The sequence below is a fragment of the Salmo trutta genome, chromosome 14 (genome assembly GCF_901001165.1).
Source record: "Salmo trutta chromosome 14, fSalTru1.1, whole genome shotgun sequence".
Lineage (NCBI taxonomy): Eukaryota > Metazoa > Chordata > Actinopteri > Salmoniformes > Salmonidae > Salmo > Salmo trutta.
Window position 1 is genome coordinate 24366917 of NC_042970.1, and position 27329 is coordinate 24394245.

The window sequence follows — 27329 nt, forward strand, 5'->3', positions numbered from 1 at the left end:
GATCTGTACACAATTCTTTGAAGGTATCTGTGACCAACAGATGCATATCTGTATTCCAAATCATGTGAAATCCATAGATTACGGCCTAATGAATTTATTAAACTGACTGATTTCCTTTATATGAACTGTAACTCAGTAAAATCTTTGAAATCGTTGCATGTTGCGTTTAGATTTTTGTTCAGTATATTACTGTGCCACAGCATCTGTGCTGTCATGCCTTGAATGAAGTTGTTTTCACAATGCAGATTTACTCTGCCATCTGTTGAGAACTTGGTGTCACTACAGCACAATAAATAAACCAATATGGTCTATCACGACTGCTCAATTTTGTCATATTCAAGCATTAATCTTCCCAAGATCAATCTACTATTATTTACAGTTGAATATACCACATTGCACTTGTCATGAATATTGTTTGGTCTAAGTCCAACGCTTTATTTGAAACATATGCTCACACGGAAATACCTACTATACTGTATGTGTCCATGATATTTACCTCAGTCAGCATTTTCCATTAAAGAGTAAATTGGCCAGGCAGGCAGGTCTGTGAGGAGAAACGGTTAGGCATCACTATGGTACCTCTAGTTAATCCCCTCTAGAGAACGCACAACAGTGGGACGCCGAGGAAACATCTCACCCATCTAAGATAACGTCAATCACTCCCCATCCCTGAATGGGAGCTGTGCACCTAGCGCCTTTAACTGCAAATGAAGACCCAGTGCCCGGCAGCAGCTGGCAGCCAGTGATAAGGGGGAGAGGGGGAGCCCCTCAAAGAGCCAGCAGGTTCACAACCATACTGGAAAAGTCAATTCCATCAAAGATCCAGCCGCATCATTATGGGAGCCAGTTCTCAAAGAGCCAGCTAAGAGGCTGAGGGAGTCCCCCACGTGGGCCATGGGCATCTGTTAAGTGTACAGGGTTCTTACTAATGAGTCCATAAGAAGTCAGACTTGGGGAGGATTTTATGTGGTATGAGATATAATGAAAGATAAAGAGTACATTTTGTCATAGAAAATGTATAATATGAACCTTCTCAGGAAAACAGACCAGACCATATGGCTGGTAAAAAAGGTTGGAAACAAGTAAATGAAAGATTATTTGAAAAGTAATTTTATTATAAATCAATAGGTCTCAAAGTCATTCAGATGCATAAAACAATGTTATATATACACACCTGCATTGATTGCTGTTTGGGGTTTTAGGCTGGGTTTCTGTACAGCACATTGAGATATCAGCTGATCTAAGAAGGGCTATATAAATACATTTGATTTGATATGCTGTGAGTGCACATTGTATGAAGATATGATACAACTCAGAGTGGGATAAATCTGTTAATTTGCTATCAACAGTTTTCATAACCTTGTCTCCAGGGTCTTGTCATCTGAGAGGGGGTTTTCACACAGTGTGATGTTTTTAAACTCCTCTGAGATCTCCAGGAGGGTTTTCCCCTTGGTCTCCGGCAGGTAGAAGAAGATGTAAAATGACGCCAACAGACACATGCAGGCAAACAGCACGAAGCTGAATGATTTTAGCAGCTCCTGTGGCACAGAGAAGAGGCAGGCAGGTGAGTTCCTATAGTTACAATAACCAGGGGAACAACTTGGACAGTTGGCTGAGAGCCTGTGATTAAATAGTCCTGTCCTATTGTTCTACTCATGGCTACAAGAAATCTTTGTTTCATTTGATATAATTCCACTTATGTCTAAATTAGAGCTCTGCTGTTTTACACAGACTGGCTGAGACAAAGGTAATACTGAGATAATAAAGAAAAGTTTTAATTGCAGTGTCTCAATGTAATGTTCAAAGTATGGAATTACTGTATGCCTGGTATCTCTGGGGTATCAAACTGTCATAGTGAAGAACAATGTGCTTTGTGCTCAGGAAATGTCATTGTATCTCAATTGGTAACTTTGAAAGAATTATAAAACTTTGCAAGCATTATAAAAGCATAATACAACACTTAATTCCAAAATTACATTTACATTTTAGTCATTTAGCAGACGCTCTTATCCAGAGCGACTTACAGTAGTGAATGCATACATTTCATGCATTTTTTTTGTACTGGCCCCCGTGGGAATCGAACCCAAAATGGTCTATAGACTTACGATAAGAAAAGGGAAAACTAGTCCCAGCACAGCAAAGCCAAGCCAGCGCAGGATCCCAGTAAACACAAACGCTGCAGGCCGGCACGATTGGATAAAGATCTCATGTGTGAGAGACGGCAACACTCCAGCTAGGAATAGCACAGGCAACAGGAAAGGATGCATCAGATCAATCACCACTGATGGTCACGGCAATATAATGTTGGTATTTTGTCTATACTTTGTCCTTCTATACTTTGTTATTGTATTATTACTAATCCATTCTGTGGTTTGATATTAAACATACCTGGGCCTCCTCCATAAAAAATGACAAAGAGGAATATCAAGCCAACAGTGCTGTATGGAATCCAGAAGCTGTAATCCTATAACAATATTGTTAGAACAGAATAAATTATATTTTATTGTATGTTTTCCATGCACATGGAACAACCACCACTGTTGCTGGGGAAGTCGTGACCAAGGGGATTTGGGACACATTCTAATGTGATACACATCCATGTATCATCACTTAGGTCCTCTTACTGTATATTTGTAACAATGCAGGAGAGTTGAAAGGTCAAGGGGCTCACCTTTAGATTGAGAGTGATGGTGATTAATATCATGATGGCAGACATGGCCCCAAAGCCCCCCCAGAGTAGCGCTCTCCTCCCCACACTCTCGATCAGCAGGCCCTAGGGATGAACGCACACAACAGAACTTATCCGGAACCTTCCCCATCCATCACTCCCTCCTTCCCGCCGCATGGCAGAGCCAGAGGAGCTCAGACATGATTTACTGTTTGGAGCTCAGGAGGGGCATTCACATCTTAGTGACAAATATGTTCAACCTGTAGCAGAGCTTCTGTACGGTAGGCACGGGGGGTGGATTCCTGCACGGGGACAGTGTTTCTTCCTGTATGGTCACTCTCCTACTGTTCACTGATTACTTTTGCTTATTAGTCCTTATCACAGTTGCCTAATGACCACTTAACGAGTGACATTTTCACATTAATTAAAAAGGGCTCTACTTTAAACCTTTTTACCCTAGCTCAGGGGTGGGCAAACCTTTTGGCTCAAGGGCCACATTCAGTTTATGAAACCAAGTGAAGGGCCACATACTATATGCGTGACAAAACATGTGAAGACTATTCATTTTCAAATTGACACGCATCTACTAGTGTACTGTAGGTGTACATATGCTTGCAGAACAATTCTACCCTTGTACCATCTCTACCCTTGTTTTTTGTGAGCAAATATTTCACAAAATTGATATAATTTATAACATGACAGTCAAACACACACACAGATCCTGCATCTCTACCCTTGTAAAGTACAGTCAAACTTTGTCACAATATGCAAACTTAAAAAAATATATATATTATATTATATGTCTGGAGACATGCAAAATGTAACAGCAGATGTGTAAAAAAATAAAATATTCAAAAGTGTGAGTGAAACATATGGTAAGAGCATCTGTTTAATTTGGAATGGTCTGTTTTTGAAAGCATGTTAAGGAACACATATCCATTGTGTGCCATATTTACAGTTATCCAATCATTTCAGTCCAAATCTGACTTAATAAGTGTCAATTGTCAGATGTATGGGGACAAATAACCTGTATCCAAGTGCATTGCTGGATAATTCTCACTGCATAACCATCACCATGAAAAAGCATTATCCTTGCCTACCCCAGTCACAGTTATTTTAGTCACAATGAGAACAATGGGTCTGGTCACCTCTCTTGGCAAGGGCATCAAAGTCTGGTGTCATCTTTGTTGTAGAGATTCAGAACAGAACAGCTGACAAGTGGTCATTTGTTAAATTTGACCTGTTTTTGTTGTAATTCATGACTGAGAACGTTTGTTCACACACATGTGGACCCGAATAAAACAAGCATCCTTTGGGCATGTTTTTTAATGTTTGGAAACTTTGTTTCATTCAGTGAGCCATAGAACTGGACTACTGTTGCTGTTTTGAACTTCTCCTTCAAAGCACTGTCACATTGGATGTCGATGTGTCCGGTGGTGCTTTCTCACTGTCGAAAGTGCTACTGTATGTCTCAGTGTGGGCGCGTTCAGTGCGGCCAGTGTCAGAAAATGAGCGAGAGACCGGCTGCTCATTTGTCTGGAGAACAACATAAGTTTGGCTTTGAATGCTTTCACATTGGAATACAGTTCATGCACAAAAACACAATTCCCGTGCAGTTTCACATTTAGATCGTTCAGATGCCCCAATATGTCCACACCGAAAGCAAAGTCACCCAGCCAGTCTGTCTTTCAACTCGGAGAAGTCATCAGCTTTACCAACCGTATCAAGGAACATACCTATGTCCCCTCTCAGTTCCCACACACGGCAAAATACTTTCCCAGGCTTAGCTAGCGCACATTTGAATGATACAACAAATCCTGGTGCTCTACCTCTGTGTCGTTGAGCAGCTGCATGAACTGACGATGGTTAAGCCCCCTTGCCCGTATAAAGTTGACAAGTTTTATAACCACTTTGACAACATTTTCCAGCTTTAACACTTTTACACAGGGCTTCCTGATGAATAATACAGTGAAGAAATATAAATTCCTCAGAGTTTCTTATTTTACTTGGTCTTGTAATCTTTTTAGTAGGCCAATGTTTTTACAGGTTAGATTTGGTGATCTATCTGTTGTGATGTTTGTCAGTTTGCCCCAATGTTAGATACATGTTTTCCAAGCTGGCAGACATCCTGTCATATAAATCAGAGCCCCTGGTTGTTCCCATCATTGATTCCATCGCAAGAAGTTCCTCTGTTATTTCAAAGTTCTCATTTATTCCTTTGACAAAAATGTAAAGTTGAGAGGTGTCTGATGTCAGTACTCTCATCCAGTGCTATAGAAAAAAGATTGACGCTGTCTGCTTTTTTCTTCAACTCTGAGATTAGCTCCTCACCCATCACTTCCACGCGCTTGGTGATGGTTCTGCGTGATAAGCTAATTTTCTCAAAATTGGCTTTTACTCCCAGGACAAAGTATATCAGCAGTCTCCACCATACACTCGTTCACAAACTCCGCTTCACCAAAAGGCTTGCTATGCTTTGTGATTTTATGTGCCAGTACTTAGTCTTGAGTAGAGCACCGTTTAGTAAACATATTTTCTTGAGCTTTTAAGTTTGTGGCAAGTTTTGAGGCATTCCTTGACTTTTCCTGAGAGGACAGATTGCTAGCGTAGTTAGCATGCTTGCTTGAAAAATTCTGATTGAGATTATATTCCTTAAAAATGGCAACACTTTCTTGGCATATCAGACATACCGCTTTATGTCCAATATTAGTAAAACAGTATTTTGCTGTCCATTCTTCTTTAAAACACACAACATTCAGAGTCCCACTTTTCTCATTTTCGCAGCACTCATTTTGTCAAAAGTCATCAAGCAATGAATTGGCTATAATGACTGAGCGCATTCTGAATCTGACTGTAGGCCCAAATTCAGAGTGAGCTGCCAGGCTACAGCGCCATCTATTGGAGGTTGTTTGTATATCGTGGAATGAGTCATTTTAGGCCAAAAATCTTAAATATAATAATATTTAATACATTTAAAATAATGTCTTGCGGGCCAGATGGAAGTGCCCCCCCATTGCCCTAGGTACATAGTGATGACCATGCTTTGTAGAAGTTACAGAGGGGTATTGTAGCGAACACCCTATAGTGTAGCCCATGTTCCCCAGCAGCACTCACACAGGTGATGGAGGTGAGGACCTCAGACACTCCAACACCCAGAGTCACATAGCGGATCTTATCCAGGGGGATGCCTGCCTCCTTGAAGATGTCAAAGGAGAACACACTGATCTGAGGGTGGAGGGAAGAAGAGGAGTAGGATGTAGAATGTACAGTAGTAGGTACAGTATGAGATAAAAGACAGAGGGGGCTGTGCTTACTGCGGTGATGCCAGAGAACTGGATGCAGCCGTACATCACCACCATGGTGATGAGCTGCCATCGTACGCTCCTGTCTCTCAGCAGCTCCAGGAGACTCTTCGAGGTCTCGCCCTTTATGGCAGCCTGCTCCAACACCATCTCCGTCATCTCCAGCTTGTACTCACCCCTGCCCCACAGACTCTGCAGAGCTGACACACACGCACACTTTCTGAATAGGATACAACAAGTAACTAAAGTCTCCTCAGCTGTATAGACTTTGAGCCCAGCTATACAGGCATTGGCCAATCTGTCAGCTATGTGTAATAATATAGGTTTATGTATTTATATGCAGTGTAATGTAGTACTGTACATAATTTCTACATATGCACAGACAGAACTCAATGTTCTGAGTATGATTGTTGCTACTTAGGATGGATCCCTTTGGACATCAAGAATTTCAATCTCGGTGACTATGAGGAAACACAAACTACCTTTTTTGCATGCCTCTGTATTTCCCTTTTCTATCAATAAGTATCTTGGGGCCTCAGGGAAGAAGGGCAGTGTTAGCAGCTGTACCACGGAGAAACATGTTGAAACACACAGGAGGATGTTCCAGCTATCCTCACGACCAAGAATCTCCCTGAGAAAGTTGAGATAAAGCATCAAGTCAGAGCATATTTCAGGATATCCAATTTGGCACACATTGATAACCATAAGTTTAATGTGATACTGGATGTTTTTGTCTTTTGAAATTCAGAATGAGCACTGTACCTTAGTCCAAAAAATTGTCCTGACAGTTTACCAATGGAGATGAAGGTAGCAAATGTTAGTGTTACCATGCCCCTTATCTTTTTGGGTGAACTCTCACCCAGGTATATTGCATGGATATTCGCTCCTAAACCTGAGATTCACAAACAAGAATTAAAAAAATCTATGCTATCAACACTAAGATATAAGGCCATTTCGTGATTTTATTTTACCATGGCTAAATGATCCATAGATTAAACTAATCTGCATGAAATGAAAGGTGCAACATCACATTGGTAGGACCTGCAGTGAATCCAAACAGAAACCGAGCAATCAGGATCATCTCAAAGGAGTTTGCCCCCCTACTGGTGAACATGATCACTGCAGCAACAATGCTGACAACATTGTTCCATATCATGGCTCTCTTCCTGAAGAAGAAATTGAGAGAAGTTTGAATGAAAAAGTAACTTAAATTGAGATAAATACAGATTATAAAAATCTGTGCAACTCACCTGCCAAACCTCACAGCAATGCACCTGACACTCATAGAGCCCAGGAGACCCCCCACAGCGTACATCGACACTATAGCTGACCAGAGAAGTTTGACTGTCTGTGCCGGTGGGGTTTCCTCATATCGCCCAATCCAACTGCTATTGATGAAGCTCCAGATGTACTGCAAGCAGACAGACATGGTTATGGAAACAGACAGTCTCCAACCCTGGTGAAGTAGGCTAGGTGTTCATTTGAGCAGGATTGAATATGCAGATTTAACTTGTGTGAGATGAAAACAAGATATTAATAAACCTTGAACACCATGTTATATTTCCTAGGTATTTCTTGCCATGGGAAAAGTAGAGTGTCAATTCCACACTCATCCAAACATATTTAGTATCATGCTTTTTAATAAAAATTAGTGTGTGGGGAATCAATGTGCTGATGTCTCTTACTGGTGAAGGGGAACTGATGACAGTAACATGGAACCCATTTTGAAAAGATCCACCAATACCCAAAATGATTATGAAGACTAGAGCATTACCACGGGTCTGGAATGGAGAACATAAACGGGTAAACATTTTACAATGAAAGTTATAGGTCGACACATATTTAATGTCAATGAGGTATATAATCTCAATCAATAATGTATCTTAAAATTATTCTTAAAACGCTTTTTAAAAACATTGACACAGAGAAGGCATGGATAGACTACTATGTAACCTTGTCAACATTGCTTCTCTTCCCTGTTTAGCTGAGTCATTGTGCTCATAGATTTGTCTAATTTGTACCTATTGTGATTTTATAACCCTTTCATACAGCAATTAATTATGTTATAGCTATAAACGTGTTGTTTGTAATAAGAACCTAATTTCTTAATAGACTTTTAAATTTTTCAACAGTAACATTTTTGCTTATGTTACCTTTGGATCAAATAACAGGAAACGGACTAATACTTACTCATTGAGATATGAAAAAGTGTATCCCGTTTCAATAATAATAATAATAATAAAGGTTGCCTACCAGGCGCCTCAACAATGTCTCCATTCTGTATATCTTGAGAGCTCCATGTAACACAATTATATCCACATGTCCACCTGACAGTTGCTCTGTTAGACATTTTCAGGAATAAGATTAATATTTTACATCTCAGAGGGAAAGGTAAGCCTTTCAACCACTGAGTCGCTGTCACAGTAGGCCTACTCGTCTCTGTAGAAAGTAAAAAAGCATATAAACCATTTGGCAACATGTGTTTAATCTGAGTGAAAAGTTGTGTACTTTGACGTAAATTAAATTGGCATACTCCGTGTGCTCGGCGGACATTCCCTTATTAGCCAGATGAGGGCAGCACCATCTGAACTTGTCACCCCTGACGTTCTCGCTGTAGCGGAAGTAGCAGACCAGTGTTATCCGTAGTCATCGTTAGCTAGCTAGCCGAAGATTCCTCCCCCTTACCCTTGTTGTCCCAGAGAATATATATATCTGCTATTTAGGCAAGTCATTACTTTAATTTTATATTTGCCAACATGCCGTTGGAAAATCTGGAAGAAGAGGGTCTGCCTAAAAACCCTGATCTTAGGATAGCACAGCTGAAATTTTTGCTCACGATGGATGGTCACCGACAAGATGCTAAAGTGAAAACCGAGCTCATGGACTCAATCAAAGAAAACGGTGAGTAGCTGACATTAGCCAGAAAGTGCCGGTACTGGCAAAGTAGCAGGCTACTGGCAAGCTAATAAACCGAAAATAGTAACGTTAGTTATATATTTTGTTTACAACAGATAGCTAAGTGGCCTAGCAAGTCATGCTAGCTAGCGTACTCGTATCTTGAAAAACAGTGTTGAAATTGCTAATGTTAGCTAGCTCCGGTAGTTAGCTAACTCGCCTAGCACATTTGTCGCTAGCGAGTAGACTTGCTAACTAACGCGTTAACACGGGTAGTTAACTATTTACACTACACTGAACAAACATATATAAACGCAACATGTAAAGTATTGGTGTCATGAGTTGAAAATAAAATGTCCAATATACACAACATTTATGAAACTACAATTTTGTGCACAACATTACACCCCTGTTACTGAGCATTTCTCATTTCCCAAGATAATCCACCCACCTGACAGGTGTGGCATATCAAGAAGCTGATTAAATAGCATGATCATTACACAGGTGCACCTTGTGCTGGGGACAATAAAAGGCCAATCTAAAATGTGCTGTTTTGTCACACTTCCACAAATGTCTCAAGTTTTGAGGGAGCGTGCAATTGGCATGCTGACTGCAGGAATGTTAAACCAGAGCTGTTGCCAGAAAATGTTATGTTAATTTCTCTACCATAACCCCCTCCTACGTCGCTTTAGAGAATTTGGAAGTAAGTCCAACTGGCCTCACAAACGCAGACCACGCCAGCCCAGAACTTCCACATCTGGCTTCTTCACCTGCGGGATCGTATGAAACCAGCCACCCGGACAGCTGATGAAACTGGGTTTGCACAAACAAAGAATTTTTTTACAAACTGTCAGAAACCGTCTCAGGGAAGTGCATCTGCATGCTTGTTGTCCTCAACAGGGTCTTGAACTAACTGCAGTTCGGTGTCGTAACCGACTTCAGTAGGCAAATGCGCACCTTCGATGGTCACTGGCAGACTGGAGAAGTGTGCTCGTCACGGATGAATCCCGGTTTCAACTAGACCAGACAGATGCCGTAGTGTGGGCAGGTGGTTTTCTGATGTCAACGTTGTGAACAGAGTGCCCCATGGTGGGGTTATGGTATGGGCGGGCATAAGCTACTGACAATGAAACAATTGCATTTTATCAATTACAATTTGAATGCACAGATATACCGTGTTGAGATCTTGAGGCCCATTATCGTGTCATTCATCCATCATCACCTCATGTTTCAGCAGGATAATGCATGGCCACATGTCGCAAGGATCTGTACACAATTCCTGGAAGCTGAAAATGTCCCATTTCTTCCATGGCCTGTATACTCGCCAGACATGTCACCACCCATTGAGCATGTTTGGGATGTTCTGCGTTGCCGTGTACGACAGCGTGTTCCAGTTCTAACTTCGTACAGCTATTGAAGAGGAGTGGGACAGCAGGCCACAGTCAATAGCCTGATCAACTCTATGCGACGGAGATGTCACATTGCATGAGGCAAATGGTGGTCACAGATTTTTTTTTAAGTATCTGTGACCAACAGATCTGTATTCCCAGTCGTGAAATCCATAGATGGGGACTAATGAATTTCTTTCAATTCACTTATTGCCTTATATGGACTGGAACTCAGTAAAATCTTTGAAATTGTTGCATGTTATATTTTTGTTCAGTGTCGTTAGCATCACTGTCAGACATAAACCTTGCCAGAAGATACCGACCCTAACATTATGCTTGTTTCCGCTGAGCTGCACTGGGGTTGGAACGCAATCATGGTTACATTAAGACACCATGGAGTCGGCGTAAGATATGGGTCATAAAACATACCTCAATGCAGGGATGGGATATCAAATCAAAATCAAATTTACTTACATCAGCTGATATCTCAAAGTGCTGTACAGAAACCCAGCCTAAAACCCCAAACAGCAAGTAATGCAGGTGTAGAAGCATGGTGGCTAGGAAAAACTACTAGAAAGCCAAAACCTAGGAGAAACCTAGAGAGGAACCAGGCTATGAGGGGTGGCCAGTCCTCTTCTGGCTGTGCCGGGTGGAGATTATAACAGAACATGGCCAAGATGTTCATAAATGACCAGCATGGTCAAATAATAATAATCACAGTTGTCGAGGGAGCAACAAGTCAGCACCTCAAGAGTAAATGTCAGTTGGCTTTTCATAGCCGATCATTGAGAGTATCTCTACCGCTCCTGCTGTCTCTAGAGAGTTGAAAACAGCAGGTCTGGGACAGGTAGCACGTCCGGTGAACAGGTCAGGGTTCCATAGCCGCAGGCAGAACAGTTGAAACTGGAGCAGCAGCACGGCCAGGTGGACTGGGGACAGCAAGGAGTCATCATGTCAGGCAGTCCTGAGGCATGGTCCTAGGGCTCAGGTCCTCCGAAAGAGAGAATTAGAGAGAGCATGCTTAAATTCACACAGGACACCAGATAAGACAGGAGAAATACTCCAGGTATAACAGACTGACCCTAGCCCCGACACATAAACTACTGCAGCATAAATACTGGAGGCTGAGACAGGAGGGGTCGGGAGACACTGTGGCCCCATCGGATGATACCCCCGGACAGGGCCAAACAGGCAGGATATAACCCCACACACTTTGCCAAAGCACAGCCCCCACACCACTATGGGGAAATCTTCATCCACCAACTTACCATCCTGAGACAAGGCTGAGTATAGCCCACAAAGATCTCCGCCACGGCACAACCCAAGGGGGGGCGCCAACCCAGACAGGAAGACCACGTCAGTGACTCAACCCACTCAAGTGACGCACCCCTCCTAGGGACGGCATGGAAGAACACCAGTAAGCCAGTGACTCAGCCCCTGTAATAGGGTTAGAGGCAGAGAATCCCAGTGAAGAGAGGGGAACCGGCCAGGCAGAGACGGTTGAGACCGAGTCTGCGTCTCTCACATGGGTAGGCAGACCATTCCATAAAAATGGAGCTCTATAGGAGAAAGCCCTGCCTCCAGCTGTTTGCTTAGAAATTCTAGGGACAATTAGGAGGTCTGCGTCTTGTGACCGTAGCGTACGTGTAGGTATGTACGGCAGGACCAAATCGGAAAGATAGGTAGGCGCAAGACCATGTAATGCTTTGTAAGTTAGCAGTAAAACCTTGAAATCAGCCCTTGCCTTAACAGGAAGCCAGTGTAGGGAGGCTAGCACTGGAGTAATATGATCACATTTTTTGGTTCCAGTCAGGATTCTAGCAGCCGTATTTAGCACTAACTGAAGTTTATTTAGTGCTTTATCCGGGTAGCCGGAAAGTAGAGCATTGCAGTAGTCCAACCTAGAAGTAACAAGTATGGATTAACTTTTCAGCATCATTTTTGGCCAGAAAGTTTCTGATTTTTGCAATGTTATGTAGATGGAAAAAAGCTGTCCTTGAAACAGTCTTGATATGTTATTTAAAAGAGAGATCAGGGTCCAGAGTATTATTTGAGACGACTGTACAACCATCAAGATTAATTGTCAGATTCAACAGAAGATCTCTTTGTTTCTTGGGACCTAGAACAAGCATCTCTGTTTTGTCCGAGTTTAAAAGTAGAAAGTTTGCACCCATCCACATCCTTATGTCTGAAACACAGGCTTCTAGCGAGGGCAATTTTGGGGCTTCACCATGTTTCATTGAAATGTACAGCTGTGTGTCATCCGCATAGCAGTGAAATTTAACATTATGTTTTGGAATGACATCCCCAACAGGTAAAATATATAGTGAAAACAATAGTGGTCCTAAAACGGAACCATGAGGAACACCGAAATTTACAGTTGATTTGTCAGAGGACAAACCATTCACAGAGACAAACTGATATCTCTCCGACAGATAAGATCTAAACCAGGTCAGAACTTGTCCGTGTAGACCAATTTGGGTTTCCAATCTCTCCAAAAGAATGTGGTGATCGATGGTATCAAAAGCAGCTCTAAGATCTAGGAGCACGAGAACAGATGCAGAGCCTCGGTCTGATGTCATTAAAAGGTAATTTACCACCTTCACAAGTGCAGTCTCAGTGCTATGATGGGGTCTAAAACCAGACTGAAGCGGTTCGTATACATTGTTTGTCTTTAGGAAGGCAGTGAGTTGCTGCGCAACAGCTTTTTCAATTTTTTTTTAGGGGAATGGGAGATTCGATATTGGCCGATAGTTTAAAAAAAATATTTTTTGGGTCAAGATTTGGCTTTTTCAAGAGAGGCTTTATTACTGCCACTTTTAGTGAGTTTCGTACACATCCGGTGGATAGAGAGACGTTTTTTATGTTCAACATAGGAGAGCCAAGCACAGGAAGCAGCTCTTTCAGTCGTTTAGTTGGAATAGGGTCCAGTATGCAGCTTGAAGGTTTAGAGGCCATGATTATTTTCATCATTGTGTCAAGAGATATAGTACTAAAACACTTTAGTGTCTCCCTTGACCCTAAGTCCTGGCAGAATTGTGCAGACTCAGGACAACGGAGCTTTGGAGGAATATGCAGATTTAAAGAGGAGTCCGTAATTTGCTTTCTAATGATCATGATCTTTTCCTCAAAGTTCATGAATTTATTACTGCTGAAGTGAAAGCCATCCTCTCTTGGGGAATGCTGCTTTTTAGTTAGCTTTGCGACCGTATCAAAAATAAATTTCGGATTGTTCTTATTTTCCTCAATTAAGTTGGAAAAATAGGATGATCGAGCAGCAGTGAGGGCTCTTCGATATTGCACGGTACTGTCTTTCCAAGCTAGTCGGAAGACTTCCAGTTTGGTGTGGCGCCATTTCCGTTCCAATTTTCTGGAAGCTTGCTTCAGAGCTCGTGTATTTTCTGTATACCAGGGATCTAGTTTCTTATGACAAATGTTTTTAGGGGTGCAACTGCATCTAGGGTATTGCGCAAGGTTAAATTGAGTTCCTCAGTTAGGTGGTTAACTGATTTTTGTCCTCTGTCGTCCTTGGGTAGGCAGAGGGAGTCTGGAAGGGCATCAAGGAATCTTTTGGTTGTCTGAGAATTTATAGCACGACTTTTGATGCTCCTTGGTTGGGGTCTGAGCAGATTATTTGTTGCGATTGCAAATGTAATAAAATGGTGGTCCAATAGTCCAGGATTATGGGAAAAAACATTAAGATCCACAACATTTATTCCACGGGACAAAACTAGGTCCAGAGTATGACTGTGGCAGTGAGTAGGTCCAGAGACATGTTGGACAAAACCAACTGAGTCGATGATGGCTCCGAAAGCCTTTTGGAGTGGGTCTGTAGATGTTCCATGTGAATATTAAAGTCACCAAAAATGTGAATATTATCTGCTATGACTACAATGCCCGATAGGAATTCAGGTAACTCAGTGAGGAACGCTGTATATGGCCCAGGAGGCCTGTAAACAGTAGCTATAAAAAGTGATCGAGTAGGCTGCATAGATTTCATGTAAATTGAAATTTGCTATCTTAAATGTTAGCAACACCTCCGCCTTTGCGGGATGCACGGGGGATATGGTCACTAGTGTAACCAGGAGGTGAGGCCTCATTTAACACAGTCAATTCATCAGGCTTAAGCCATGTTTCAGTCAGGCCAATCACATCAAGATTATGATCAGTGATTAGTTCATTGACTATAACTGCCTTTGAAGTGAGGGATCTAACATTAAGTAACCCTATTTTGAGATTTGAGGTATCACAATGTCTTTCAATAATGTCCGGAATGGAGGAGGTCTTTATTGCAGTGAGATTGCTAAAGCGAACACCGCCATGTTTAGTTTTGCCCAACCTAGGTCGAGGCACAGACACGGTCCCAATGGGGATAGCTGAGCTGAATACACTGACTGTGCTAGTGGCAGACTACACTAAGCTGGCAGGCTGGCTAACAGCCTGCTGCCTGGCCTGCACCCTATTTCATTGTGGAGCTAGGGGAGTTAGAGCCCTGTCTATGTTTGTAGATAAGATGAGAGCACCCCTCCAGCTAGGATGGAGTCCGTCACTCCTCAACAGGCCAGGCTTGGTCCTGTTTGTGGGTGAGTCCCAGAAAGAGGGCCAATTATCTACAAATTCTACAAATTCTATCTTTTGGGAGGGGCAGAAAACAGTTTTCAACCAGCGATTGAGTTGTGAGACTGCTGTAGAGCTCATCACTCCCCCTAACTGGGAGGGGGCCAGAGACAATTACTCGATGCCGACACATCTTTCTAGCTGATTTACACGCTGAAGCTATGTTGCTCTTGGTGACCTCTGACTGTTTCATCCTAACATCGTTTTTTAATTTTTTAATTTTTTTTTTACATTTTTTAGCAGACGCTCTTATCCAGAGCGACTTACAGTAGTGAATACATACATTTCATACATTTTTTTTTTTCTTTTTTCGTACTGGTCCCCCGTGGGTGCCGACGTGGATAACAATATCTCTATACTCTCTACACTCGCCAGTTTTAGCTTTAGCCAGCACCATCTTCAGATTAGCCTTAACATCGGTAGCCCTGCCCCCTGGTAAACAGTGTATGATCGCTGGATGATTCATTTTAAGTCTAATACTGCGGGTAATGGAGTCACCAATGACTAGGGTTTTCAATTTGTCAGAGCTAATGGTGGGAGGCTTCGGCGTCTCAGACCCCGTAACGGGAGGAGTAGAGACCAGAGAAGGCTCGGCCTCTGACTCCGACCCGCTGCTTAATGGGGAGAACCGGTTGAAAGTTTCTGTCGGCTGAATGAGCGACACCGGTTGAGCATTCCTACAGCATTTCCCTCCAGAAGCCATGAGAAAGTTGTCCGGCTGCAGGGACCATGCGAGGGGATTTATACTAACATGGGGTTACAGACGCTGTTTCATCCTTTCCTACACTGAAATTACCCTTGCCTAACGATTGCGTCTGAAGCTGGGCTTGCAGCACAGCTATCCTCGCCGTAAGGCGATCGTTCTCCTGTATATTATGAGTACAACAACTGCAATTAGAAGGCATCATGTTAATGTTACTTAGCTTCGGCTGTGGGAGGTCCTGATGAACCATGTCCAGATAAAACGTCCGCAGTGAAAAAGTTGAATGAAAAAAGTTGAGTGAGGGAAAAACGAAAAATATAAACTGTAATTAAAAAGTAAAAACCGTAAAGTTGTCAGGTAGCAAAGTAAGGTTGGCAACAAAACGCACAGCAGCACGTAAACAAGTCTGCAAGTTGTGACCGGAAATGACGTGAAATCCCCAAGTAATGACAGATACAGTACAAGATCTAGTCCCTTACCACTGTACTTCAGATTTTACCTTTATCCACACTGCTCCATTAAATTGAATACTGATAGCAGTATGGAGAAAGGTACATTTGGAGTACAGTGGCATATCACATCCCTGCATTGAGGTACGTTTTCTGAACCAATGATTGCATTCCGACCCCAGTGCAGCTCAGTGTAAACAAGCCTAACTGTAGAGTCAGTATCTTCTGGCAAACATAAACCTATCCAGATCAAACTGCTACCTGGTCAGTTAGCTAGTTGCTAACTAGTTACATACTCAATAAATTCAATTAGCTAGCTAGCTAACCAGACACATATTGAAGAAAAATGGCTAGCTAGCTAGAATGTTGCCAAAGGTTACAACTGTCAAGTTGAAGCTAGCTAGCTTGTCACTAACGTGATAGCTGATGAATTGCCTCGTTACAGATATGGCACCTTACTACGAGAGCCTGTGTAAAGACCTGAAGTGGCAGCTTGACACAGGCCTGCTGAGTAAGATGAAGAAGGCCAACGAGGACGAGCTGAAACGCCTGGATGATGTCCTGGAAGATGCCGAGAAGAACCTCGGGGAGAGTGAAATTCGAGATGCAATGATGGCTAGAGCTGAATATCTCATCAGAATTGGGAATAAGGTGCTTTTGCATTCATAAGCTGTTACATTCAGAGTAGAGGCCAATGAATCAGAAGTCATGTTAAGTGTTATCAGTCATAGTGCCACGGTTACACGGTGAACCGTATACAATATACAGACAGTATCATGCTATACATACAGAAACTGCAAGAATCTCCCCCATATTCGGAAACAGCAAGAATCTGTCCCAGAAATCCCCATTCCAACTTCGCCATGCATGTAGGTCATTAGCTTAACCAAATAACCCATCATCTTCACATCACCAATATCTTAACTGTTTTTCTTGCTGTGTAATTCCACAGGAGGAAGCGTTGACTGCCTTCAGGAAGACCTTTGATAAGACTGTGGCCCTGGGACATCGGCTAGACATTGTGTTCTACCTGCTAAGGATTGGACTGTTCTACATGGACAGTGACCTCATCACGCGTAACACTGAGAAAGCCAAAAGGTAGTTTGGCTAAAAGGCACTGCTTCTCTCTGCATTCACTATTCTATGATGACATGTCATTAAGGGCCTTCACTAACTATTCTAAGTCTCATATGTGTTAACTGGCACGGTTTAGATTTCATAGCAGCCAGCAACATTTTGCCTGCCGTGGCATCGTATTGACTCATTTCAATGTCCTCCTTGTTTGTGGCTGCACAGCCTTATTGAGGAGGGGGGTGACTGGGACAGGCGGAACCGTCTGAAGGTGTACCAGGGCCTGTACTGTGTGGCCATCCGTGACTTTAAACAGGCTGCTGAGCTCTTCCTGGACACGGTGTCCACCTTCACCTCCTACGAGCTCATGGACTACAAGACCTTTGTCACATACACCGTCTACGTCTGCATGATTGCCCAGAAGAGGCCCGACCTCAGAGAAAAGGTTGGTAGCAGGAGAGGAAGATTCTGAACCCACGGTGGTGGTGGTGTTGTCAACAGGGCATCAATGTGCTTACGTAATTCTAGAGTTGGTAGTTTTGCAGACTTCGTACTTACCCTGACAGACACTAAGACAAGTATGGTTGCTGAAAACCTGAATTTGTTTATACAATTCTTTCTACATGTCAGAACATGTACATTTAAACTTGTTTTGATAAGGACAAATGTTTTATACAACTGGCAGATTTCCAGTTCTGTCATGACTATATCCTGTTGACTAATGTGTTCTCTTTCAGGTGATAAAGGGAGCAGAGATTTTGGAGGTGCTGCACAGTCTCCCTGCTGTCCGCCAGTACCTCTTCTCACTATACGAGTGTCGCTACTCCGTTTTCTTCCAGTCACTGGGTGAGACACCCCTTTTGCTCTCCCCTCATTTAGGCTTGTAAATAGTAAAGCTGAAGAGAATGAATGTACGCAGCCAGTGAGTGGACATGCATGTTTCACTATCCCCATTTCCTTAGTTGTAAACCTGTTTGTCTCTGTCCCCTCTTTGCAGCCACAGTGGAGCAGGATATGAAGAAGGACTGGCTGTTTGCCCCTCATTACCGTTACTATGTGAGAGAGATGCGTATCCATGCCTACAGCCAGCTCCTGGAGTCCTACCGTTCACTCACCCTGGGCTACATGGCTGAGGCCTTTGGAGTCAGCACAGAGTTCATTGACCAGTGAGTCTCACTTCTAGCTCTTGTTCCATACCCACAATGCCGATTAGTGCTCCAATGTCTTATGTCAGACAGCGCGATGACTTCATCTGCACTGATGGTTGAGGACTGCGAGTCGCATAGGAATGATGCCACCTGTCAGAAGACAATTGGTGCTCTTGATTATACTGATACAGAAAAGGTACTGTGATAACTTAATTTGGTTTTTCTTCGTTCTCAGGGAACTCTCACGATTCATAGCTGCTGGTCGCCTCCATTGCAAAATCGACAAAGTAAACGAGATAGTGGAAACAAACAGGTAAGAATTAGTACCAGTCAAAAGTTGATAACTATTCATTCAAGGGTTTTTCTTTATTTGTACTATTTTCTACATTGTAGAATAATAGTGAAGACACCAACTATGAAATAACACATGGAATCATGTTAAACAAATCAAAATATATTTTAGATTCTTCAAAATAGCCACCCTTTGCCTTGATGACAGCTTTGCACACGCTTGGCATTCTCTCAACCAGCTTCACCTGGAATGCTTTTCCAAAATTCTTGGAGTTCCCACATATGCTCAGCACTTGTTGGCTGCTTTTCCTTCATTCTGCGGTCCAACTCATCCCAAACCATCTCAATTGGGTTGAGGTCAGGTGTTTGAATGCAGTCATCTGATGCAGCACTCCATCATTCTCCATGGTCAAAGTTCTTACACAGCCTGGAGGTGTGTTTTGGGTCACTGTTGAAAAAAAAAAAGATAGTCCCACTAAGCGCAAACCAGATAAGATGGTGTATCGCTGCAGAATGCTGTGGTAGCCATGCTGGTTAAGTGTGCCTTGAATTCTAAATAAATCAGACTGTCACCACCACTTCCATGCTTCATGGTGGGAACCACACATGCAGAGATCATCCGTTCACCTACTCTGCGTCTCACAAAGAGACGGTGGGTTGGAACCAGAAATCTCAAATTTGGACTCAGACCAAAGGACAGGTTTCCACCGCTCGTGTTTCTTGGCCCAAGCAAGTCTCTTATTGGTGTGGTTTCTTCGCAGCAATTTTACCATGAAGGCCTGATTCACCCAGTCTCCTCTGAACAGTTGATGTTGAAATGTGTCTGTTACATTTATTTGGGCTGCAATTTGAGGCTGGTAACTTTAATGAACTTATCCTCTGCAGCGGTTTTTATAGCGCTTAATGGTTTTTGCGACTGCACTTGAAACTAGAAATTTTCCGTATTGACTGACCTTCATGTCTTTAAAATAATGGACTGTCGTTTCTCTTTGCTTATGAGCTGTTCTTGCCATATGGACTTGATCTTCTGTATACAATCACCACCTTGTCACAAATGCATTAATTTGTGGAATGTCTTTCCTTAAGACACACCTGTTAATTGAAATGCATTTCAGGTGACTACCTCATGAAGCTGGTTAAGAGAATGCCAAGTGTGGCTACTTTGAAGAATCTAAAATATTTGTTTTAAATTTTGGTTACTGTGCGATTCCATAGTTTTGATTTCTTCACTAAATAGTCAAAAACCCTTGAATGAGTAGGTGTCCAAACTTGACTGGTACTCTACATGTAAAACAATTGATTTCTATATTACAAGTGGCAGAGCTCAGGGTTGTATTTTCTTTCCTCCAGACCTGATAGTAAGAACTGGCAGTACCAGGAGACCATCAAGAAAGGGGACTTGCTGCTCAACCGTGTCCAGAAGTTGTCTCGAGTTATCAACATGTAAAATGGATGGCAGTGTTCTTTGGGAGGGAGAGCTGGATTTCTGTATTGTACCAGTATCCAAACAAATAGTTTGTCTGAAGAATTGACCCTCATTGTGTATATAAAATTCGTTTTGGTGACTTCATTTTCCTTTGATACAGAAATAAAATCAGTAAAGAAGCGACGCAAGTTCTGTATAAATAGCTGTATAAATTATTTATTTACAGAAACCTGTTACAAAACAAATAGAATATACAATCTTCTTTAAATATTAAGTAAATCTAACCTACCATGTTTGTTCATGAATTACATAGCAGCCAATACAAGTCCAGCTGATCAAATGATTCTGATAATGTATACAAAAACTACGCACGCTCTTACTGAGGATATTTTCCTCCCGCAAGCTGTGTTGTCTCACTTTCACATTCCAAGTCTGTGGTACTTGATAAACATCTTTGCAAAGTTTCCATCACATGAAAACAAGGTTAGCGTTTTCAGTGGAGGTTGAGGGTAAACAAAACACTTTACTGAACCTGCTACAAGCAATTCATAATTGACCAGGAAGCTTCAACACCCCCTGGTCTGCACCCAATCTGGAAAACATAGATAAAGTTAACGCCAAGGTTTCATACCAGCTAGTTGACAAGCCTTTTTTTTTTTACCACATTTAGGGTTCATAGGCAGATTTTAAAAGCGAGCTCCTAAAACACTGAACATTCAAGTAAGGTTAAAAAAAAAAAAAACTGTCCTCAAACAGTGTGAAACAAATTCAGGCACTTTCTTAATTTCAGCATTTTGAAAAGCTGAAAAATAAATTTCCTTAATGCTGAGCTTCAAATTATGTTTGGCAACAATGATGCAAGCAGTTGCACTGTTTATCATGATTGCTTAAGTCCCTTCAGCCTTAAAGGAAAGTTTCAATGATGAAATGTTAGTCTACATCTACAGAGGTCGTGTTTACACAGGCAACCCAATTCTTTTTTTTCGCTAATTGGTCTTTTGACTAGATCAGCTCTGAAAAAAGATCTGTTATTGGAGAAATCAAATCAGAATCGGGCTGCCTGTGTAAACATGAATGCAGCCAAAGTAGTTGAGTGAATTCATAGAAATCACTTAGACAACTGGCACAGCTTTCAGCCTGCGGGGCATTTCAGAATCAGGCTATTTGGGTCACAAAATTCTAATTTTTTGATTGAGGCAACTTGAAAAAAGTAAAAAGCACAAGTGAGACCTTGGAGAGTTCAAACAAAACATATTGTCTATCACACAAACACATGCTACAGTGGAAACACTTCACCTTTTAAAGGATCCCAGTACATGATTCATGAGATGCTTCAACCTCTAGTTATAGGCCTATTGCGTTAGACTTGGCAGTGAACCACTTGAAATAAGTTAAGTTCTTAAACGTGTTATTTCAATTACTAAATAAATAATCTCAATTGTACCAAAACATTTTGTATAAGAAAATGCCTGTGCAAAAATACATATTTCAATATGTACAATTCGTTAACAAAATATGTATTCTGAAATAGGGATACTTCGATGTTTGTTCAATACATACAAGAAAAAGCTAAAGTAAGATACAAAACACTCAGCTACTCTGCTGCCTGACATCAGTGAAGTTTACGAAATTTACAGGAGTTACAAAAAAGTAGTAACTTACTCTGAAGCCATCTCCATGAATCTCACACCCCCCAAAAACCACCACATCATCTCAGACAGAGGGAAGTATTGCCAGTTTAAGACTTCATGCTTGATGAAGGACATACAAGTGTGATGTCAGTCATTACAAACTCCTCTACTCACAAACACAGTATTGTGACATTACTAAAGGTACCGGAATGGAAACTAATAGCCATAGCTGGGATAGTGGTTACAGACTATGGTGGGAGAAACAGATGGCTGCCTTTGGCTAGCTTTTGGGGCAAATAAGCACAACTTAAATGTCCTAAAGCAAGTAGTGGGTCTGTATTTGTTAAGTGCTGTTCACAGTTATGGCTAGGTCTACTGTGGCTGTTCATTAGTAAAATGTTAATAATTGTAGGAATTACGACTTCGAGCTTGGGACTATAAGGTAAAATGTAGTTATTGACAGCCTTGTTCTGTTCAATGTTCTCTACCTATATAGTACTTGAAATACCCCAATTCATGTTAATTTCAAAAGAATACAATATAAAAACTGCTTAGTTTTAAAGCTAATTATCTCAATCATATTTTTTCAGATAGAACCTTCTAGTCCCAAGAGCAGTAGTCCCTTTTTCACAAATTGTCACATCAGGCATCCTTTTTCACAATTGACCTTTTCCCCCCTAATCTCCAGACTTCTGTAGTTAAATTCAGTGAAAACATGATAAGAAACAAAGTAACACTTGCATAATTGTTTGGGTCATGTATGGAACTCATATAGAATTGAGTGGATCTGCTCATGTCGTTCATCTCTGGCTACTGTACATAACATGGCGGTATCTACACACACGCCACAATGATTCAAACCAACAAAATGTAGTGAAAGGATAAAAACAATGTGATTGAAGTTATGTAAGTGACAGTTTGTCTTTCTGCCCTCTCCGTTCAAGGCTTCTGAGTTCAGGCCTGCAGGTGTAAGTTTCAATTTCCAGTAGTCCAGTAGAATCTGACGTGACAAAGTCAAACACTCTCACTCACACACACACACACACACACACGGAAGAGATCGTCAGATACCAACAGATTGCGGCTTGTTGGCTCTGCATCATGATGGTGGGTGGGCGGTGCCATGGCTGTTGTGCCAGCCCTTCACCCTCCCTCTGTACCTCTGGAACTTCAACATGGAGATCAAAGGGCAGGAAGGCTGCAACTCCCTCCTCTTCTCATAGGAAGACCTACCTCAGGACAACACTGACTGACAGGGGGCCAGGTGAGACCAACCCCAGGGCTAACGCCTGCCACCTCCACATGGCTTTAGGAGAAATAGTTCCACTATAGACCAGATCACCTCCACCCTGAGGATCATGGGAAGCTGAGAGTAAGGCATTAGAAGGCCTCGTGCAGTCCAGAGCAGCCTTTATCATCCGCCCCTCGGTTCCATACAGAGGACGCAGCCACTGCTGTCGTCAGGGGCGGGCCTTTATCATCCGCCCCTCGGTTCCATACAGAGGACACAGCCACTGCTGTCGTCAGGGGCGGGCCTTTATCATCCGCCCCTCGGTTCCATACAGAGGACACAGCCACTGCTGTCGTCAGGGGCGGGCCTTTGGCTGGGGAGAGAGAGTGGCAGGGTTTTTAAATGATAGATTACATTGGAGATTTTTAGTTTATGTTTTGTCTAACGTCAATATATGTACATATGTTGAAGCCAGATAAATCCTAACTGCACAGTAAATTTCCCAACAGATAAAGAGATTGACTGGTTGGTGACAGGACGCATTAGCAGCCAGTGTGTGAGGCTGTGGGGGTCCAACCCACCTGATGGATGAGGGAGCTGTTGGGGAGCCCTGGGCCTCCTGGGATTGTGCGTCCATGTTTGCCGTGGATGTTGTTGATTGCTGGAGACTTGGCCACTTTGGGCCTGCCTGGTCCACCTCCACTGTTGACGGAGCTGGCAGCGGGGGAGCCCTTGCGTTTCTTCCCCTCCAGGCGGCCATCAGTGTGGGCATGGCTGAACCTGCTGTGGTGCTCTGAGGCCTGGTGGACAAAAGGCCCCAGGGAGAGGGTGGAGTCACTGCTGTTCATCACAACACTCATCCTTTTGATGGACTCGGCCGGGCTGCCCGAGGGGGGGCCTCTGACCCCAGGCCCCGACACCCCCGCTGGCCCCGAGGGCTCTGCCTTCAGACTGAGAGAGTTGGTCCTGGCATTGGGGCCACAGTTAAGTCCCACACTGTGGACACCGCTGTGAGATGAGGGGACTAGTGTGGCGTGGTGGGATGTGCTCCCTGAGCTGCCACTGTTTACCGTGCAGTTCTTCTTGAAGGAGAAAGAGGAGGAAGAGGTGGGGTTGGAAGAGGACTCTGAGTAGGTGGTAGCATGAGACGATGTGAGGAGGGAGCTGTTCTTCTTCTTCTTCCCCGAGCTGAGGCTAGTGCTGCAGCTGCCCCCGCTGGTGGAGTTGGTTATGGCGGCTGTGGAGGAAGACTCCCGGGGTCTGAAGGACTTGCCACTGGATCTGGACTTGAGCGGTCGTCCTGAAGCCAGGGTGGTGACCGAGGAGTGGGCTGAAGGCATCTGGGGCGACGAAGACACTTGTCTGGCCTGTGCTGCGCTGTAGGCAGGGTGGTCAGCCGTGCCCTGGGAGGCACGAGCGTTTAAGGTGGTCCCGTACGAGAGCATAGACTTGCTGTCGTAGGACTGGGTGTAGGGGGGCGGAGGGGGCGCAGCGGAGGGGCTGAGGAAGCCTGAGGCAGGGGTGCTACCGTGGGATGAGGACAGGGAGTTTGTGCTTGTCCTGTGGGCCGGCGCAGGGGAGGAGTTCTCCAAGGCCAAAGGGATTTTCCTATAACACAAACAGACCACAATGAGCATTCCCATCAGTAACATTTACACATAGGAGAGGAGTCAGCACAAGACCGTCCTGGATAGAAACTGGAACTGCTTTACACAGAGGAGTCAGCACAGGACCGTCCTGGAGAGACATGGGAACTGCTTTACACACAGAGGAGTCAGCACAGGACCGTCCTGGAGAGACATGGGAACTGCTTTACACAGAGAGGAGTCAGCACAGGACCGTCCTGGAGAGACATGGGAACTGCTTTACACACAGAGAGGAGTCAGCACAGGACCGTCCTGGAGAGATGGGGTATAATACAAAGCAGGATCAATGTCAGCTAACTTGCTAAATGTTCTGAAATATCTTTGAAACAAATAAAAGTTGAGCTTGAAATGGGCATGGTCTCATTGACTCAACAACCAAAAACAAATATCTAAGTTTAGCTTTCTTAATTAACCAGAAAATCAATAGTTATTTATGGATGTTCATCAAAATTAGCAGGCCAACTCATTGATCCTGCTTTGTGGTATACCCCTCTGGTGTCCCAGGTCTGAATCAGTCCCTAATTAGGAGAGTATGAAAACCAGAAGTGTTCCGGCCCTCCAAAACCGGAGATAAATAGCCTAATGGTGTCCCATACAGCACTAGATCTCCCTTCACCACCCGGTGTCGTGGAAATATTCTGTCAATATTTCTCAAATACCGGAGCCTGTGAGTTCAATTAGACTTTATTACAAAGTAATAAAAGCCGAGCTGGTTCATGAACCACTTTGTAATAAAGTCTAATTGAACTCACAGGCTCCGGTATTTGAGAAATATTGACAGAATATTTTGACGACACCGGCAACACTATTGCTCCCTGCCTCAGTGATTTTGCAATAGGTTTGTGGATTAGGTAGGTATTATGGAACGCTGGTCTAATGAATGTACAGGCTTACTTCCACATCTGAGTGTTGACGTGCTTGTCCATCATGGCAGTAAGAGCACATCGCATTCGATCCCAGCGCCGGTCAAACGAGTAGCAGCTACTCCCAAATAGTCGACTTCCAAAGGTGCAGTACTGAGCAGCAGGGAGGGAAACCGTTAACACACTGCACGGTAAAAGCTGCCACTCAATGGAGGTTGGTACTGTTTATAGAGCCATTAAAAACAGGTTGAAGACTGATTTTTCATGCATCTGGCTATGCTTTTGTTTCATTGTTGCTGTGGTGTGAATTTAAGGGCTCAATAAATGTAGAGCATATTCCTGTAAGAGTTAAATATAAAGTGACTTACAGCTGCCGGCCGTGGTTGGTAACCTGAATAGTGACAGTCCAGTTTGTCTGTGCCTTCCTCCCTTTCCTCGTTCTCCCCCTCATCACTGGACAGGCAGGAGACGCCGTCGGGGGCGGGCGTAGAGTGGAGGGGCGACTCGTGGACCAACGAGGGGTCTCCCAGGATACCGCCACCTCCGTGAGAGATACTGCTGTTCAGTCTGAAAGCAGAGGAAACAGTGATTTAATAACGCACATCAGGGATGCAGGTACTGGCTGTACCACATTGCAAAAAGTAGTTGTTGGATGTTGGGTACCCAGGAAGAGTACATGGAGTGACTCACCGTGGAAGACCAGGATTTTGAGGTTTGGGTTTGCAGAGCACCAAAGGCTTGGTGGCGTCGGCGGCTCTGTTGCCTTGAGCGACCTGGTGGGGGTCGTGGTGGGGGGCGAGCCGGGAGGGGGAGGGGTGGGGGTCCCTGAGAGGGGGGATCTGCTGGGGGTGGGTGTGCTGCAGCTCTCGTTCCCGGGCTTTGCTCTTGTGCTCAGTCAACAGTGTGTCAAAGCGCTTCCTCCGGCCCAGCACTGCCCTCCGCTGGCTTAGGGAATGTGTCTGAGGGAGGGAGAAGGCCAAAGGGTATGTTAGGTCAGGATGAGCGGCACTCAGTCTGGAGGCTGCTTAAAGACCTAGGAAATGTGACAAGGAATATTTCCTAACCACACAGAACAGAGAGAAGGGGGGCAGAAGAGAGGGCTTGGTACCTTGCATGTTAGGGATCGTGTGCATGGCTTCCGAGCTGTCATATCCAGGACCCCACAGTGGATATCTGGATTAAACTCTCGTTCTGATGGAAGAGAGAACAAGAAAGAGAGCGAGAAAGAGAGAGCAAGAACAAGAAAAGGAAGAGAGAGCGATAGCAGAAAAACAGTATTCAGTTAGTGGCATTTCTGGGATAAAAGGTTTTACTGTTTGGCTATGACATGTCAGTGCTTGGATAAATGACTGATTTTCTAAATCTATTGCACCAAACCATATTACAGACAATTCCTTATCTCCTCTCACCTGACAGTCTCTTGTGGAGGTGTTGTCTGTTACTGGCGCTGTTGTCCTGCTTCTTGTCCAGGGCAGAGACAGAGATGTGGCCCTTGCCATTGGGGATCTGGCCAGGGGCCAGCAAGGGAGCCTTTGGTATGGAGGGACAGTTAAGGCCTGGCTTCAGGGGTGATGAGGAGCTCACAGTGCTGCTGGAGGACGACGCCGTGGCGGCCAAGGGAGCCTGCACCAGCTTGGCCCACACATCCACCTTCAGACGCATCTTCTCCACTTTGACCGCAGGGGTCAGGCTGGAAGAGAGAGATGGACAGATGGAGTGAGGAGGGAGTTAATTTATCTATAGCAGCAAATCAAAGATCTCAGAGAAATCATTTCATTTCAACAGAACAGGTTTAGGTAGAGTTTGAAGTGTGTTTAAATTCCCAAGTAGAAAGCCAACATGTTTTGAGTGGTTGCAATTGGAGTTTGATAAAGGATCTCTTTTTAACACTAAGGGGCTCATTCAGATGGAGGGTAGCACGGGGAGATGTCAGTCAGAGCTAGACTTCTGAGGAGCAGGGAGGGGAGGACTTGAAGAGAGAGAAGTAAACATAAAGCAGG

At 43.6% G+C, this 27329-nt stretch overlaps 3 protein-coding genes across 5 annotated transcripts in view; 1 reads left to right on the top strand and 2 right to left on the bottom strand.

Moving 5' to 3' along the window:
* Nucleotides 1-1092: 1092 nt before the first annotated feature.
* On the bottom strand, nt 1093-8507 carry slc2a9l1 (solute carrier family 2 member 9, like 1). Of its 2 annotated transcripts, XM_029774978.1 has the most exons (12): nt 8224-8502; nt 7656-7751; nt 7221-7381; nt 7012-7136; nt 6733-6862; nt 6453-6601; nt 5983-6170; nt 5783-5893; nt 2672-2773; nt 2389-2464; nt 2106-2233; nt 1093-1538 (listed from the first exon to the last, which is right to left on the bottom strand). In XM_029774978.1, the coding sequence occupies exons 1-12, from the start codon at nt 8245-8247 to the stop codon at nt 1353-1355; spliced, it is 1476 nt and encodes a 491-aa protein (XP_029630838.1). In that variant the 5' UTR covers nt 8248-8502; the 3' UTR covers nt 1093-1352. The 2 variants fall into 2 exon arrangements, with proteins under 2 accessions (XP_029630838.1, XP_029630839.1); XM_029774979.1 differs by lacking the exon at nt 7656-7751 and having other exon boundaries at nt 8224-8507.
* Nucleotides 8508-8583: 76 nt separating this feature from the next.
* psmd6 (proteasome 26S subunit, non-ATPase 6) lies at nt 8584-20146 on the top strand. Its single transcript, XM_029774980.1, has 8 exons — nt 8584-8871; nt 16468-16673; nt 16975-17120; nt 17319-17538; nt 17831-17939; nt 18091-18259; nt 18477-18554; nt 19883-20146. Exons 1-8 carry the CDS (start codon nt 8727-8729, stop codon nt 19977-19979), a joined length of 1170 nt encoding a protein of 389 aa, XP_029630840.1. The 5' UTR covers nt 8584-8726; the 3' UTR covers nt 19980-20146.
* Nucleotides 20147-20158: 12 nt separating this feature from the next.
* atxn7 (ataxin 7) overlaps nt 20159-27329 on the bottom strand; it is a 34361-nt gene continuing 27190 nt past the window's right edge. For both annotated transcript variants that reach the window (XM_029774976.1, XM_029774977.1), the window contains 7 exons: nt 26739-27019; nt 26438-26520; nt 26020-26288; nt 25698-25896; nt 25361-25482; nt 23402-24428; nt 20159-23193 (listed from right to left, as the gene is read on the bottom strand). In XM_029774976.1, coding sequence (XP_029630836.1) covers nt 23176-23193; nt 23402-24428; nt 25361-25482; nt 25698-25896; nt 26020-26288; nt 26438-26520; nt 26739-27019 — 1999 coding nt within the window. In that variant the 3' untranslated portion in view covers nt 20159-23175. The remainder of the gene's footprint in view (nt 23194-23401; nt 24429-25360; nt 25483-25697; nt 25897-26019; nt 26289-26437; nt 26521-26738; nt 27020-27329) is intronic.

What these genes read in the sequence shown, in the direction of transcription:
- slc2a9l1 (XM_029774978.1), bottom strand. Translation starts at nt 8,247, where the DNA reads ATGGAGACATTGTTGAGGCGCCTG. An exon ending in AGTTCTCTGGCATCACCGCA is followed by an intron (nt 5,894 to 5,982) that starts GTAAGCACAGCC and finishes CTCCACCCTCAG; the next exon opens with ATCAGTGTGTTCTCCTTTGA. An exon ending in CCATCACTCTCAATCTAAAG is followed by an intron (nt 2,465 to 2,671) that starts GTGAGCCCCTTG and finishes ATATTGTTATAG; the next exon opens with GATTACAGCTTCTGGATTCC.
- psmd6 (XM_029774980.1), top strand. Translation starts at nt 8,727, where the DNA reads ATGCCGTTGGAAAATCTGGAAGAAGAGGGTCTGCCTAAAAACCCTGAT. An exon ending in GGACTCAATCAAAGAAAACG is followed by an intron (nt 8,872 to 16,467) that starts GTGAGTAGCTGA and finishes GCCTCGTTACAG; the next exon opens with ATATGGCACCTTACTACGAG. An exon ending in AACACTGAGAAAGCCAAAAG is followed by an intron (nt 17,121 to 17,318) that starts GTAGTTTGGCTA and finishes GTGGCTGCACAG; the next exon opens with CCTTATTGAGGAGGGGGGTG.